The sequence below is a fragment of the Coffea eugenioides genome, chromosome 11 (genome assembly GCF_003713205.1).
Source record: "Coffea eugenioides isolate CCC68of chromosome 11, Ceug_1.0, whole genome shotgun sequence".
Lineage (NCBI taxonomy): Eukaryota > Viridiplantae > Streptophyta > Magnoliopsida > Gentianales > Rubiaceae > Coffea > Coffea eugenioides.
Window position 1 is genome coordinate 46,873,540 of NC_040045.1, and position 13,516 is coordinate 46,887,055.

At 39.1% G+C, this 13,516-nt stretch overlaps 2 protein-coding genes across 6 annotated transcripts; one reads left to right on the forward strand and one right to left on the reverse strand.

The window, feature by feature from the left end:
• The first annotated feature begins 356 nt into the window (after positions 1 to 356).
• On the forward strand, positions 357 to 4,347 carry LOC113752740. The gene is made up of 2 exons (XM_027296811.1): positions 357 to 552; positions 683 to 4,347. The coding sequence occupies exons 1-2, from the start codon at positions 357 to 359 to the stop codon at positions 4,345 to 4,347; spliced, it is 3,861 nt and encodes a 1,286-aa protein (XP_027152612.1).
• A 373-nt stretch (positions 4,348 to 4,720) lies between these two features.
• LOC113753828 (pentatricopeptide repeat-containing protein At1g13040, mitochondrial) lies at positions 4,721 to 8,390 on the reverse strand. Of its 5 annotated transcripts, none has more exons than XM_027298086.1 (5): positions 6,519 to 8,138; positions 6,110 to 6,214; positions 5,634 to 5,892; positions 5,478 to 5,550; positions 4,721 to 5,357 (listed from the first exon to the last, which is right to left on the reverse strand). In XM_027298086.1, the coding sequence occupies exons 1-2, from the start codon at positions 8,080 to 8,082 to the stop codon at positions 6,210 to 6,212; spliced, it is 1,569 nt and encodes a 522-aa protein (XP_027153887.1). In that variant the 5' UTR covers positions 8,083 to 8,138; the 3' UTR covers positions 4,721 to 5,357; positions 5,478 to 5,550; positions 5,634 to 5,892; positions 6,110 to 6,209. The 5 variants fall into 5 exon arrangements, 4 of the variants coding, with proteins under 4 accessions (XP_027153887.1, XP_027153885.1, XP_027153886.1 ...); XM_027298084.1 differs by having other exon boundaries at positions 5,440 to 5,550; XR_003465087.1 differs by lacking the exon at positions 6,519 to 8,138 and adding an exon at positions 8,307 to 8,390 and having other exon boundaries at positions 4,721 to 5,550.
• Between the last annotated feature and the right edge of the window lie 5,126 nt (positions 8,391 to 13,516).

The following is a 13,516-nucleotide window of genomic DNA, read 5'->3' on the forward strand; positions in this document are numbered from 1 at the left end:
GAAATGGACATGAACGTTGACACTACAACTGTAGCTGCAAAGAGGAGATCACCAGAGGAGGAGGAGGAGGAAGCCAACCATATGCAAATTGATGGGGGCTTGGCAAAGAGAACCAGACGGACGCAAGGATACGAACGGGTACCAAATACTGAGGTCATGGAGGCCAGCCTTAATTGGTCTCCCGAGTCCACATGATAGTTGCGGCGTGGAATTGTCGAGGGGCAGGGAGCTCCTTGACTATTCCCTGTCTTAAGGAGGTAATTCACCTTCACTCCCCTAACATTATTTTTTTATGTGAAACAAAAAATCAAAAAAAGTTTTTGAACGGTTTTAAAAGGAAAATTGGGTATGAGGAAATGGCTTTAGTAGAACCTGTTGGCAAAGCTGGTGGGCTTGCTGTTTTTTGGAAAAACACCACAAAGGTTTTGAATGTTTTATCTACCCCTTTTACCATTGAACTCCTGGTGAAGGATGATAATGAACCTGATAACTGGTGGTGCATCTTTGTTTATGCTAGCACTGACGATAAAATTCGGAAAAAGCAATGGGATTGTTTGTGTAGTAGGAACACTTTTTGGGGTAAAAACAAAATTTTAATGGGCGATTTTAATGATATTATTTCCAATGATGAAAAATGGGGGGGGCAGAATACGACCTAATTGGACCTTCTCTGATTTCAAAGCCTTCATCAATAAAAATGAGCTCCTGGATGTTGGGTTTGAGGGTCTACCTTGGACTTGGAGTAACCTGTGGGAGGGTGAGGGCGAAATTAAACAGAGATTGGACAGAGCTCTTGCAAGTGCTGATTGGTGTGAGGTTTTTAAAGATGCAAGAGTAACTCATATTGAGGTTGAAGCCTCTGATCACAACATCATCCTGCTGGAGACAGAACCTAGAATTAGGAAGCCAAAAAGGAGATTTCACTTTGATCCCAGATGGCTACAATTTAGGGAAGTAGAAGGCTTAATCCAAGAGGCGTGGGGCAAAAATCAAGTGGGGTCCAGAGGTATGCGAATCAGCAGGAAGATAAAGCAATGTAGGATGTCCCTCTCAGCTTGGAGCAGAACGTTGAGGTTAAATAGCAGGATAGAAATCAAAAAGATCAAAGAAGAGATTCAAGCTTTGAGGACCAGACATGGTAGTGATAATAAAGAAACCATTAGGATGCTTAGGAAACAATTGTCTGATGCCTACAAGCAAGAGGAACTTTATTGGAACCAAAGGGCAATAATCAATTGGCTTCAAAATGGGGACAAGAACACAGCCTATTTTCATGCTGTCGTGAAGGGTAGAAGGAAAAGGAACAGAATTTCCAGACTGGAGAAGGAACAGGGAGGATGGTGTGCAACTGAGGATGAGATTGGGGAGGAAATTGCTCAATTTTACAGCAAGTTGTTCACATCCTCGAAGCCATCAGAATTTGATGAGATATTAAATGGTATTCCTAAGACTATCACTGAGCAGATGAACCTGCAACTTACCAGACCTGTCACTGAGAAGGAAATCAGGAGTGCTGTGTTCTCCATGCACTCCAACAAATCTCCTGGGCCAGACGGTATGTCTCCAATTTTCTTTCAAAGATATTGGGATATTATTAAAATAGATGTAGTGAATGTTATTCGAAGCTTTTTTCACACTGGTGGCCTTCCGAAAGCTATCAATGAGACCCTAGTCACCCTTATTCCTAAAATAGACAACCCCCTCAACCTGGTTCACTTTAGGCCTATTAGTCTGTGTAATGTTTTTTACAAAATCATCTCTAAGGTTTTGGTGAACAGACTCAAACCTTGTCTTAACTCCTGCATTAGTTACTCCCAAGCTGCTTTTGTCCCAAATAGGCAAATCCTGGACAATGTCATGGTAGCACATGAATACATGCACTGGCTGAAGTCAAAAAGAGAGGGGAAAGAGGGGTACATGGCCATTAAACTTGATCTCTCCAAAGCATATGATAGAGTAGAATGGAATTTTCTTTATGCCATACTTTGTAAGATGGGGTTTGCCCCTCTGTGGATTAGATGGATGCATGGTTGTCTGTCCTCGGTGTCTTACTCCTTTAACGTTAATGGTGTTAAGAGAGGGTATGTTAGGCCTTCGAGAGGGATTAGGCAGGGAGATCCCCTATCTCCGTATCTTTTTTTGTTTTGTGCTGAAGGGCTCTCTAACCTTCTTAACAAAGCTGTGCGTAACAAACAAATCACAGGAGTCAAGATTGCAAGACAAGGCCCCAAAGTTTCTCATCTCTTTTTTGCTGACGACTCACTTATCTTTTGTAAAGCTAATGGTGATGAAGCAGGAAATATAAAAGAAATACTTGAGGCCTATGGGAAAGCATCAGGGCAACAAATCAACATCAACAAGTCTGCGGTCTTCTTCAGTAAAAATACAGGCAGCAGAGAGAAAGAGGAGGTTTTACAAAGGTTAGGTGGAATCCAACATGTTACACAAGGGAAGTATCTGGGGTTACCCTTAGTTGTGGGAAGGACCAAAAACAGTGTGTTCAGGTTTATTAAAGAAAATATGATGACTAAAACCCAGAGTTGGAAAGGGAAACTCTTAAGTAATGCAGGGAAAGAGGTCTTGATAAAAGCAGTGGCTACTGCTCTCCCATCTTATGCCATGTCTGTTTTCAGATTATCCAAAAGCTTGTGTAAAGAGCTAAGTGGGTTAATGGCCAGATTCTGGTGGGGAAATGACGAAGGGGAAAAAAGGATGCATTGGAAGAAGTGGACTGATATAGCCGAGAGGAAGGAGAATGGTGGGCTTGGGTTTAGGGACCTGTTATGCTACAATGAAGCTTTGCTAGCCAAACAAGTTTGGCGAATCCTTACATGGCCCAACTTGTTAGTTAGCAAAGTCATGAAAAGCAGGTACTTCCCTAACTCAAATATCTTTGAGTCTAAGGTAAAGGCTGGGGCATCCTGGATTTGGCAAAGTTTACACAGCTCATTAGAATTGTTGGAAAGTGGGATGTGGAAGCAAATTGGGGATGGATCCACGGTCGAAATCTGGGAAGACAGATGGGTAGAGGGGTCAAAAAGTGGAAGAATCTCTACTCCCAAACCAAATGGCTACCAACTGAGCAAGGTTAGCAATCTGATTAAAGGGAGGCAATGGAACAAGGACATTATTCAAGGACTTTTCGCAAAGGAGGAGGCAGAGGCAATCATGGCAATTCCTCTCAGTATATTCCACAAAAAGGATAGGTTCAAATGGAAATATACAGCAAATGGCTGCTATTCTACTAAATCTGGTTATGCTAGGGCCAAAGAGCGAATCAAAGAGACCAATGAGAAGAAAAAGGCGCATGTTAACTCCAGCACAAACAAAGAACGTTCTAAGGTATGGAACCAGATTTGGGGACTAAACATCAAACACAAAATTAAGCACTTTTTGTGGAAATGTCTCCATTGCATCCTTCCAACTAATGAGGAAATCTTTAGAAGGACGGGCAAGGGTGATCCGACTTGCAAGTGCTGTGGGGAAGAGCAAGAAACTATTGAACATGCATTACTTCATTGCAAAGCAAGAGAGATGGCCTGGGCAATATTCCCTGTTGCATGGGACGGCATTCAAGACTATACATGGAACTTTTGGAGATGGTGGGAACATATGCAGGGAGCCAGATCAAGGGAAGAGGGAACTAAACATATTGAAATTACAGCAAACTTCCTCTGGCAAATTTGGAAGGCAAGAAATGAAGGAAATTTTAACCAGGCATCAACAGAGGGACACCAGATAAACAAAAAAGCAATGGATGAATGGTTAGAATATGAGGATGAAGGTAGGAGGACTGAGAGGGACAGGGAATTCAGGCCCCCCCTAGATGACAGAAGGAGCATGTTAATTGGTCTAATGGAACAGCATAGCTCCATTATGTATACGGATGCGGGAATGAACCAGGCAAGAACGAAAGCTGGAGTGGGAATCATAGCTAAAGATAACAATGGAAAGATTCTGGCAACTTGGTCCATCCCACACTCAGGAACTAGAGATGCTGCAGAACTGGAGGCTATGGCTATTAGAACAGCCTTGAGCAAGGCCTTAGAGGAGAACATGACATCCCTACTGATTCTCTCTGACTGCAAAGCTGTAGTGGACAGGATCAATATAGGATGTCAGGGCCTAAACTCACTGGACATGCTAATTGAAGACATAAGGCAACTGAGTCGCTCATTCTGGAAATGCTCCTTCTTTCACATTAGGAGAGAAATGAACCTGTGTAGTCACAGGTTAGCTAAGTTAGCAGTTAGCGTGGTACAAGAAATTAGGTGGAAGCAATCCTTCCCTGTGTGGCTTCACAAAGAAGCTCACAATGACTTCCTGGCAGTTGCCAGACTTTTGTAAATCTGCTGTGCAGACTAATTTGTATCCTTTACCTACATATATTGAAGTTGATATTTGACAAAAAAAAAAAAAAAGACAAACATAGCCCGCACGTGTCCGTCTCGTCTCGCGACCAGCGAGACATGCACTACTATCAAAAGAGAATTCTGTGAAAAACCAGGACTAACAGTAGAAATGGAATAAGCTAAAGGAAGGCCAGAGAGAATTTTGTGGGCTACGAGACCAGTCTAAAAAAGTTCAAAATAATCGAAGGAGGGTCACCCCCAACGTACGCAAATGCAAGTCATGGAAGTTGGTAAGATTAATAATAATGGTTTTGAATCGCGTGTTGCTTGCTCCATCATATTACCTGTATCGGTTCTCTTAACAATAATATCATCAGTCCTTACAAATTGAGAAAATAAATTGACAAATATCATGCAAGCTTGAATGCAACATTACGGGATGAATTTTTGGTATAGCAAACTATTTCTAATGTTCCTTTCGTGCCAAGTTTTACTTTTTTACTTGTGAGGAAATTCCTCTCCATTCTAAAGATCCATACATGCAAGTCACTAATCTTAGGACTGGTATACATCTTTTTTTTTTTGGGTAGAAGTATACATGCTTTAAAATGTCGTGCTTCCCCACTTCTCAAGAGTCTTGCATCTTGTCCTCCTCCTTTGCTTTCCAAATGTTCATATCCATCGGTGCCCTGAGCTCTTTCAAAGAATCTCTAATAAACATTAAGGGTCATTGACACACTCAGACTTAAAAAGATCTTGACCCATATTGGCATTATATGTGGCAGTATTTTGTTAGGAAATAGATCAGAAATCAAACATCCAAGATGATCAAATCCCGCCCTTTAATGCTATCTTGTAGCCATTTGCACCGTTAGAGTCTACTGAATCATTTTGCACCTTCCGCCATCATTTCATGCCAAGGGCATATAAGTCGTACACGCCTCCTTTTCAAACGCTTTGTGGGCCAAACCTATTCAAGAATCGAGATTATGTCCAACAAATCACCTGCATAAAATTGATACCTTTTATGATCAGTACAACCTTGAAAGGTTCCCTGTAAAGAAGAGGAGCCATGTCAGCAATTCACTTTCTGATTCAAGCTCGCTCCTGAGCATAATTTGCAACCTGGAAAATGTTGCCTTTTCCATTTCTCTTGTAGCCATTTGCTCCGTCAGAGTCTACATAAATATATCTGCACCTGCAAGAGAGAGACTGGTTGAGAAAGTTGCACATTGATGATGAAGGGATTATATCTGCACATAGGATGCTAAGGATTTCAACCTCTTCTCATGCATAAGGTCTGTCCAGGATCCTACTTTACTGGAACTAATACGAAATACTGAATTTTGGCCTAATACCAAGACACGTTCAGGAAACAATGCAACTGGAAACCATAGCCAGCCGCCTGAAGTGGTAACCTTTATCATCCAGGCATTCGTTTACCAAAGTAAGAAGTTGGGGCACCTGAGGTTCCACCTCTATGTGCATCATTAAATCTTGCAGTACGCAGTCTTTGGTGCTTTAATTTGAGAAAGCATGTCTGAAAGGGGAAAAATAAAAACTGGATCAGTGAATTGTGAAACATGCAACAAACCATTATTTTCCTAGGCTGTTGTTTGCAGAAAGGAAAAAGAAACAATAGAATGGCACTCTTTTTAATGGCGGAACAGCTATAAATCTTTATGTATTCCTAATTGCAGAACTAAATTAAGTGACTAAGGAAGACAACATTGCTGAAAATGCAACCAAGTCCTAACCGTTCAGCTCTTTCTGCAGTGTGCAAGGAAGATCATTTGGCTTCGCAGACTGACATACAATGGTGCTACCTTAACAGCTCTCACAGGATCTTATAACAACTCAACCTGAAACATTGACACAAGAAAATCAACTCTCAGTGAACAAAAATATTGATCCTCATGAAAATCATCTCACATATGATGTATCTAAGAGGAAAACTAAAGCTCTGCTGAGCTATGCGCTAAGATAAAAACCTTTTCTCTTGGTCCACTTTTACAAGTGTAATTGTTATCTGAAATTACCTTTTTCATTTAAAATTAAATGACATTAAAAATTTTGTCAAATTTAAGATTCCTAGATTTCACAAGCAACACATATATGCAGAAACAAGCAAAAGAATAAGTCATCAAAGACAAACTCGGTACAAACCATGTCTGATATTCATATAGGACGCGTCCTTCGAATGCATGGCATTGATAAGGGTATTGGACAATTTGTGGTCAAGAGTAAAACCCTTCTCCATCATGCAATCCCATACTGCAGAAGCCAATGAAATCTTTTTTTCCTGTAGGAGACCTCCAATGATCAATCCGAAAGTCACCCCATCTGGATGCAAACCTCTAGTTTTCATGTCCTCGTATAAATGCATGGCTTCATCAACTCTAGAAGCTCTGCAGAAACCTCTGATGAGAGCATTGTAACAAACCACATCAGGGGCAAGACCCTGTGCAATCATATCCCGGAAAATACTCTGAGCCCTTTCTACACTATCACTTTGGCACAGATGATTAATTATTACAGTATACAACACTCGATCTGGTATGAGGCCCATCTCAGTCATCTGGTCAAGAAGCTTTTTAGCTGTGCTAGAATTACCTTCTCTCAGAGAAGCTTCTATAAGAATTGTAAAAGTTATAACATCAGGTATTACTCCCTTTTGCCCCATCTCGTCTAGTAGCGCGTAAGCCCTCCTACTGCGGCCAACCTTGCACAATGAACTAATGATAGTGTTAAAAGTCACAACGTCAACCATGCCTCTGGCCTCCATCTTATTCAACATCAACTTGTAAGCCTTATCAACTCTATTGGCCTTGCAGAGTCCCTTAAGAAGCTGATTATAGCTATAACTATCAGGCTCCATTCCGCCCTTCTCCATATTTTCAATTAATTTCTCCGCTTCCGCCAACATAACCTCATCACAACAGAAATTCAGAAGCACATTGTAAGTAACTATATCTGGCTCACAACCATTTCTCTTCATAAACCTTTTTATTGCTTGTGCTTTATCAATCCTACCAGCTCTACAAAACCCATGAATAAGTGCATTGTAAATCTGTGTGGAAAACTTAACTTTGTCTTTCATTTGTCCTAATGTAAGCTCATATGCCAAATCAACCTTCCCATTTTGGCACAATCCTAAAACAAGTGCTCTACAAGCCTTATTATCCAAACTAAGGCCTTTCTTAATCATAATATGCCACAATTCAACTGCATCATCAAACCGCCCAACCCCACATAACCCATTAATTGCTATAGTATAGCTTACCCGATCAGGCTCCCTCCCCTTCTCTCCCATTGCTTTCAAAACCTTTAAAGCAAAATCCACTAAACTCTCACTACATAAAAGATTCAAATATATATTACACGCCCAAATATCCGGTACGACACCAAGCCTATCCATGTCAACTAAAAGCCTATCAATCAGCTCAAAGTTCTTAACTTTACACAAACCAGAAATGAACCTCGAATATGTAAATGAATTCAAAGAGAACCCTTTCGGCTGCATTTCAGTATAATAATGTTCAGCTAAGTTAAAACGTGAATGGGCAATCAAGACGCCAATAAACCTATTGTAGTCAATGCTGAAAACTCTGCAATCTGATTGAGTCATTTCGTCGAACACCTTGATCGCTTGATCAACTAAGCCAGTTTTAACGTAGTATGCTACGTGAGCCCGGTAGATGAGCCGATTTCGACCCAGAGACCTGTACATATTAGAAGTTCCCTTCTCAAAAATGAATGCATAGCATCGATTTTTGAGCTGTTTACCTCAATGGGACTTCAAAAAAAATACTCTTTTATATTGAATTTTAGACTTGAATAGGGAGCCCCAGTACCATAAAACAAGCTTATGAATATATCTATTATACAAATGGTAAAATGTAATGCAAATATAAATATAGGTTGTCTATGTATAGGTATGGAGAAAGATGAAACCTGGACGCTGCAATGGAGAAGACGGCGATGGAGAGAGAGCGGACGAATGAGACTTGGGGCGTTGGCCCAAAACCAAGTCCGCACTCAAAAGATAGGGGCTAGAGGGTGATGGACCTAGAAGTCAGGTGACGGGTTTCTACAACGCGCTACTGAAAATGTAGATTGGGCCCATTGTCTTCTGTTCAGGATGTGGTGGATGTTTCTTCAAAATCCGGTTGAGCAGCAATAAGGCGTTTGGGTATTCGGGAATTGGAATCATTACCGGATTACATACACCGCATTGTTACATACACCGCATTGTTTACCCTCCTTGTTTTTCAAATTTGTCTCGAATTTATCAACCTTAAAACAAAATTAAGCTGAAGTCAGTTAATCATTGAAACTATTGTTCGCAAATTCTTTTGGACATGTCTTATTAACTATAATTACGGTAACTATGCATTTTCTTTACTTCAGACACTTGTTCTTTCAGGTTTGCAGTTGTATTTTATGTTTGTCATTTCCTGATAAAAGCCGGACGGCAACTTTTTTCGAACAAGACATCTTCTTGATAATCTGCCAATTCCAAATCAAGACCTGCTATGAATTTCACATTTTCGAACTCTTCATTAAAATTTGCATATGATGGTCATCTGCATCCAACTCTTCTTTTATTTATATAAAAATATAACGTGGCATCGAAACGCAACCTAGTTGATAAAATGTTTCCGCAGCTGTCCTCAAACTTTCTACATCTGAACACAGTCCTACCCATCCATCATAAAGGTGATGCTTCAGCTTTTGGCTTACATGCTTCAACCCATTGTACTTTTCTTTTGTTTTAGAGTTACTCTGCAATCCAATATCTTGTCTTATGGATTGATTAATTTCAAAAAAAAAAAAAAAAATTCTATCATTGCATGGCATGGTTTGTGTACATCATCAACTTGATAGAATATTGACAAGAATAATCGGTCCCATTCGAAACTCGCATCTCCTCCTTATCTAGAAATCTCTCAAACTATTAAATGATTGCGACTAAGATATATATGCAAGAATGAAAGAACCTATACTCAAATTCTTCATTTTGTCTTGTATGGATCAATATATTCTCCCAAATCAATGTATAAATACTGCTTCAAAAGCAAGTGACTGCATTTCCTCATTAATTAATGATCCAAGGGACACAATTGAAAGCCAAAAAGATTTTTGGATAGCTGCTACTTGCCACTGAGTTGACATCAGCCAGAATACTTCTCGTCATGCCTAGGTACGTTTTACTTTCTGCATCTTTCCTGTCACGCAAGTAGCCTTGTGGAGCTTCAGTTTTGATTCCAAACAACATACTATACTAATTGATTCCCAATTTTTCATGAAAGAATGTGGTTTGTACATTATTAGCGCATCTAGCCTGTATGGTGGTGACCGGTGGGAAAGTAAATATGTGACCGAAGGAAAAGAAACTATTAGTGGGTTTGTCAAGATATTGCTCATAAGGTGAGAGGAAGGGTCAAAACGAGACGTATTGGTCCGAGTCATCCATCTCTGGAGTAATACCCTGCAACATATCCTCAACATCCACGGACGATGGGGATGCAATAGTAGGCAAGGACTTTTTTTTTTATCTAAAGCTGAGAAACTCAGACTTTTGAATTAATAAACCTAAATTCCCAAACAACCTTCAAAAGCCGGCAACTTTTGAAGGCGTCCAGGGGACTTATTAACCCAGAAATCCAACCCCCCCCCCATTACGATGTGGGATAGGAAACCCCACAGGGTGCCCCGCTGCTAAGAAGTAAAGATCCCCCAGACTCCCCGAGAAAGAGTTTCCTGTCTTTTTTATCTAAAGCTGAGAAACTCAGACTTTTGAATAAGTAGGCAAGGACTTGATCAGCATTTTTATAAGTGAGCTCTATAAAAAATATTATAGCATTTTTCAAAAAAGCTATTCCAATTATTCTCGTTTCCGACTTCCCAAGTATTATAGCGTGCATGGGCTGCAAATTGAGACGGCAGAAAAATACATTTTGGGCTTTCCTTCGGCTCCGCCCACCTTCCTTGACTTGAATACCCTGACTGGGAAATTCATGTTGTGGACCGCGGACTGAGATTGCGATATGTCCACTTGAATCACTCTTGCGTGTGTATGTGTCCGTAATGTGTCTATAACACATACATAATAACGTCACGTTGACGCTGATGTAATTCTGGATGCATACTTATGTTAACGTATAAAGGCGTTTGTAATTTACAAAAGATAGAAACAATACGATGTACATCCGAAGATGCAAATTTACAGGAGATAATTGCAGTTTTGATCCGAAATATTTGGCACGTTGAGCGTTTCTAATCCTTAAAGTTTGCAGAAAAGAAAATGTAACCCTAAATGTTTCGATTTCTAAACACATTTAGTCCTATCGATTGATCTTTTGCGAATTGCTACCCGAATCTAAGCAAGTGCTATTACGTGCCGGTAATTAATTTTTTAAAAAAATAAAAAATGAAAACTATTATTAGCCATAATTTGTAGTAAATGAGGACTAATGACTCACATGTCGATCGTTTGAGCAATTAGTATTTAATCTAGAAATATAAAAATTTGATTGATAAAAAAAATTAGGTTAAATACTATTTATTCATGTGATCAGCGTGTGAGTAATTAGCCATATTTTATTACAGATTATGGTTAGGAGTATTTTATCAATTTTTAAAATTTTTTTTAAAAAAATTAGTTGCTGGCACATAACCTGATTTCGATAGTCATTAGAAAAAATCAGTTGCTAGGACTAAATGTACAATTTGATACTCCATTTATTTTCATCTATATTGGAGAGTTAAAAGCGCTCGTACCCCAAACATTTGAAACAAAAAGTGCAATTCTCTCGATTTATAGTCCTAAGATGGAGGTGTAACTTTGACAATTGAAGGTGTAAATTAGCAAGAGCGTCACATGTGTCGTGAGCAGCAATAGTGCATGGTTGTAACTAATGTGTTTACCATGCAGCATCAAATACCACACCCCTTCTCATCCCTACTCTGCAAATTCAGCAAGATCTCAAGCTGCAATAGCTCCAGTTTCCTAGCTATTCAATCAAGCGGTGGTGGTGCCCCTGCTCGTTTGATCACGGCATCTTCCTTAAGAGCCGTTGTCCAATTTCCCGCAAGGGTTCGAATCTCATGATTAACGTGTTCAGGGGATAGGACCTCTCCTCTCGAACCGGTGAGAGATTAGTCGGGTCCGGTTTACTCGATGGTCCAGATATCCCTTCCGTCAGACCAAAAAAAAAACAATCAAGTGGTGGTGGTGGTCAAAATACAACAGCAGTCTACTAGTAGCAGAACTTTGAAGTTTGAACCATGCCAGCAGTTTAGTTGACCACACTAACTCCATTGCCAGGGGATGATGCTCAAACTATACTACTAGAAAATTGGAAGGTTATTGGAAACTAAGCTCGAGTGGTGTACTTTGAATAGAAAGATTACACAATTCAGAGGACCATAATCCTTAATCTACTAGGCAAGGCACGCTCAGTAATGCCTCTGTATGTTCTAGATTACGAGAAATTTGGGATTTTGGTCGGCGAGTTTAGTTTGACTGTTGACTGCAAAGTTCCAGCGTTGCATCTTGCATGCTTTTTCCTTCGGCTGGGCTGCAATGTAGGTTTTATTTTAATTGTGTATAAGGAGAGCACAGTTGAAAATCTGCAAATTTGGAAGCTATATCTAAACCAATTTAAAAGAGTGTTCCATACGAATTTCAATCTTACAAGTACTTCATAATTAAAGTCTGTTTGGATCAATTTTTTTTTTTGGGAAATTTTGTAGAAAAAATAGTGTAAATATGTGTACATGTGGAGAAAAAAAAGAAAGAAAAATCCGTCAAAAAAAATTTCAAAAATTTTCCCTACAAGCTCACGATCCAATACGAGTGAGTGCGTTCGAGTATTGCTCTTGCTCTTTCTAATTAAAAGACCATTTATTCGTGACCTTAAATCATTTTCTAAATAAGAGAACAAAGAATCTCGACGCATTCTAAAGCCAAACATCACAAACTCAATCCAAATCAATGGGTAAAATATCAAAAATCTCCCTGTGGTTTGTTAAAATGTTCAATTTTAACTTTCTCTAATTTGAAAGCTGACACTATAGCTCCATATGATTCCGACTAAGTTGAAAATTAAATGGAAAGCATCCAACCTAACGATTGTATGTGAAATGTCAATATTATCCTTACTGTACGATAAATGCTTTTCATTCAATTTTTAATTTAATTGAAATCACAGGGAATTATAATATAATTCAGTAATAGTGTAATTCGGTAAATCATAAGGAGTTCATTTATATAGGGACAATATTGATATTTCACATACAACTGTTAGATTGGATACTTTCCGTACAATTTTCAATTTAGTTGAAACCACAAAGAAATATAATGTAAGTTTTCAAATCAAAGGGAATTAAATTGAACATTTGGTAAACTACAGGGAGTTTTTTTTTAAAAAAACCAGCGCGAATAAGAAGTTTAAGGCTAAAAGCTAAATAGAACGCCAGAATCATGATACAACTAGAGGTGCAATCAACTCAAGGCGCTTGTGAGTAGCTTGCGAGCGGTTTGGTCAAAAGTTTGGCTCGAGCTCGAGTTCGAGCTACTTGTTACATTCAACGAATCGAGTTCGAGCTCCAAAAATAAATACTCGAGCGCTCGACGAGCTTAATCGAGTTTTCATATTATATTTGTATTATATATTCATATTATATTTATATTATATTTATATTATATATTTTGAGAAAATATTTATAAGTTTAGTTCAAAACTCGAGCTCGAGCTCGAGTAGATCTGGCTTTATATTTACTCGAGATCAAACGAGTCGAGCTCGAGTTTAATTTTATTTTATTGAGTCGAGCTCAAGTCCAAATTTATATACTCGTTCGAGTTCAAGCTCGAGTAACACTGATTGTGATCGAATTCGCCGAGTATGGTACTATTCGTGCGCGACTCGGCTCGATAGCATGCCTAGATACAACCACTTTTATGCTGATTTTGCAATTGCAGTACTGTACTGTCAATTCAGAATCCAAAAATACCTACTTTCTTTATTCTCATTTTAGTTTTTGTCCCCCATAAAGCAAGTAAATTAAAAGAAAGTTTCTTTCGGCTTATTGAAAGCCACTTTTGAATCAAATACAAATCCTTGAAGTTAGAATTGTTTGGGTTGTATTTTTTAAAGAGT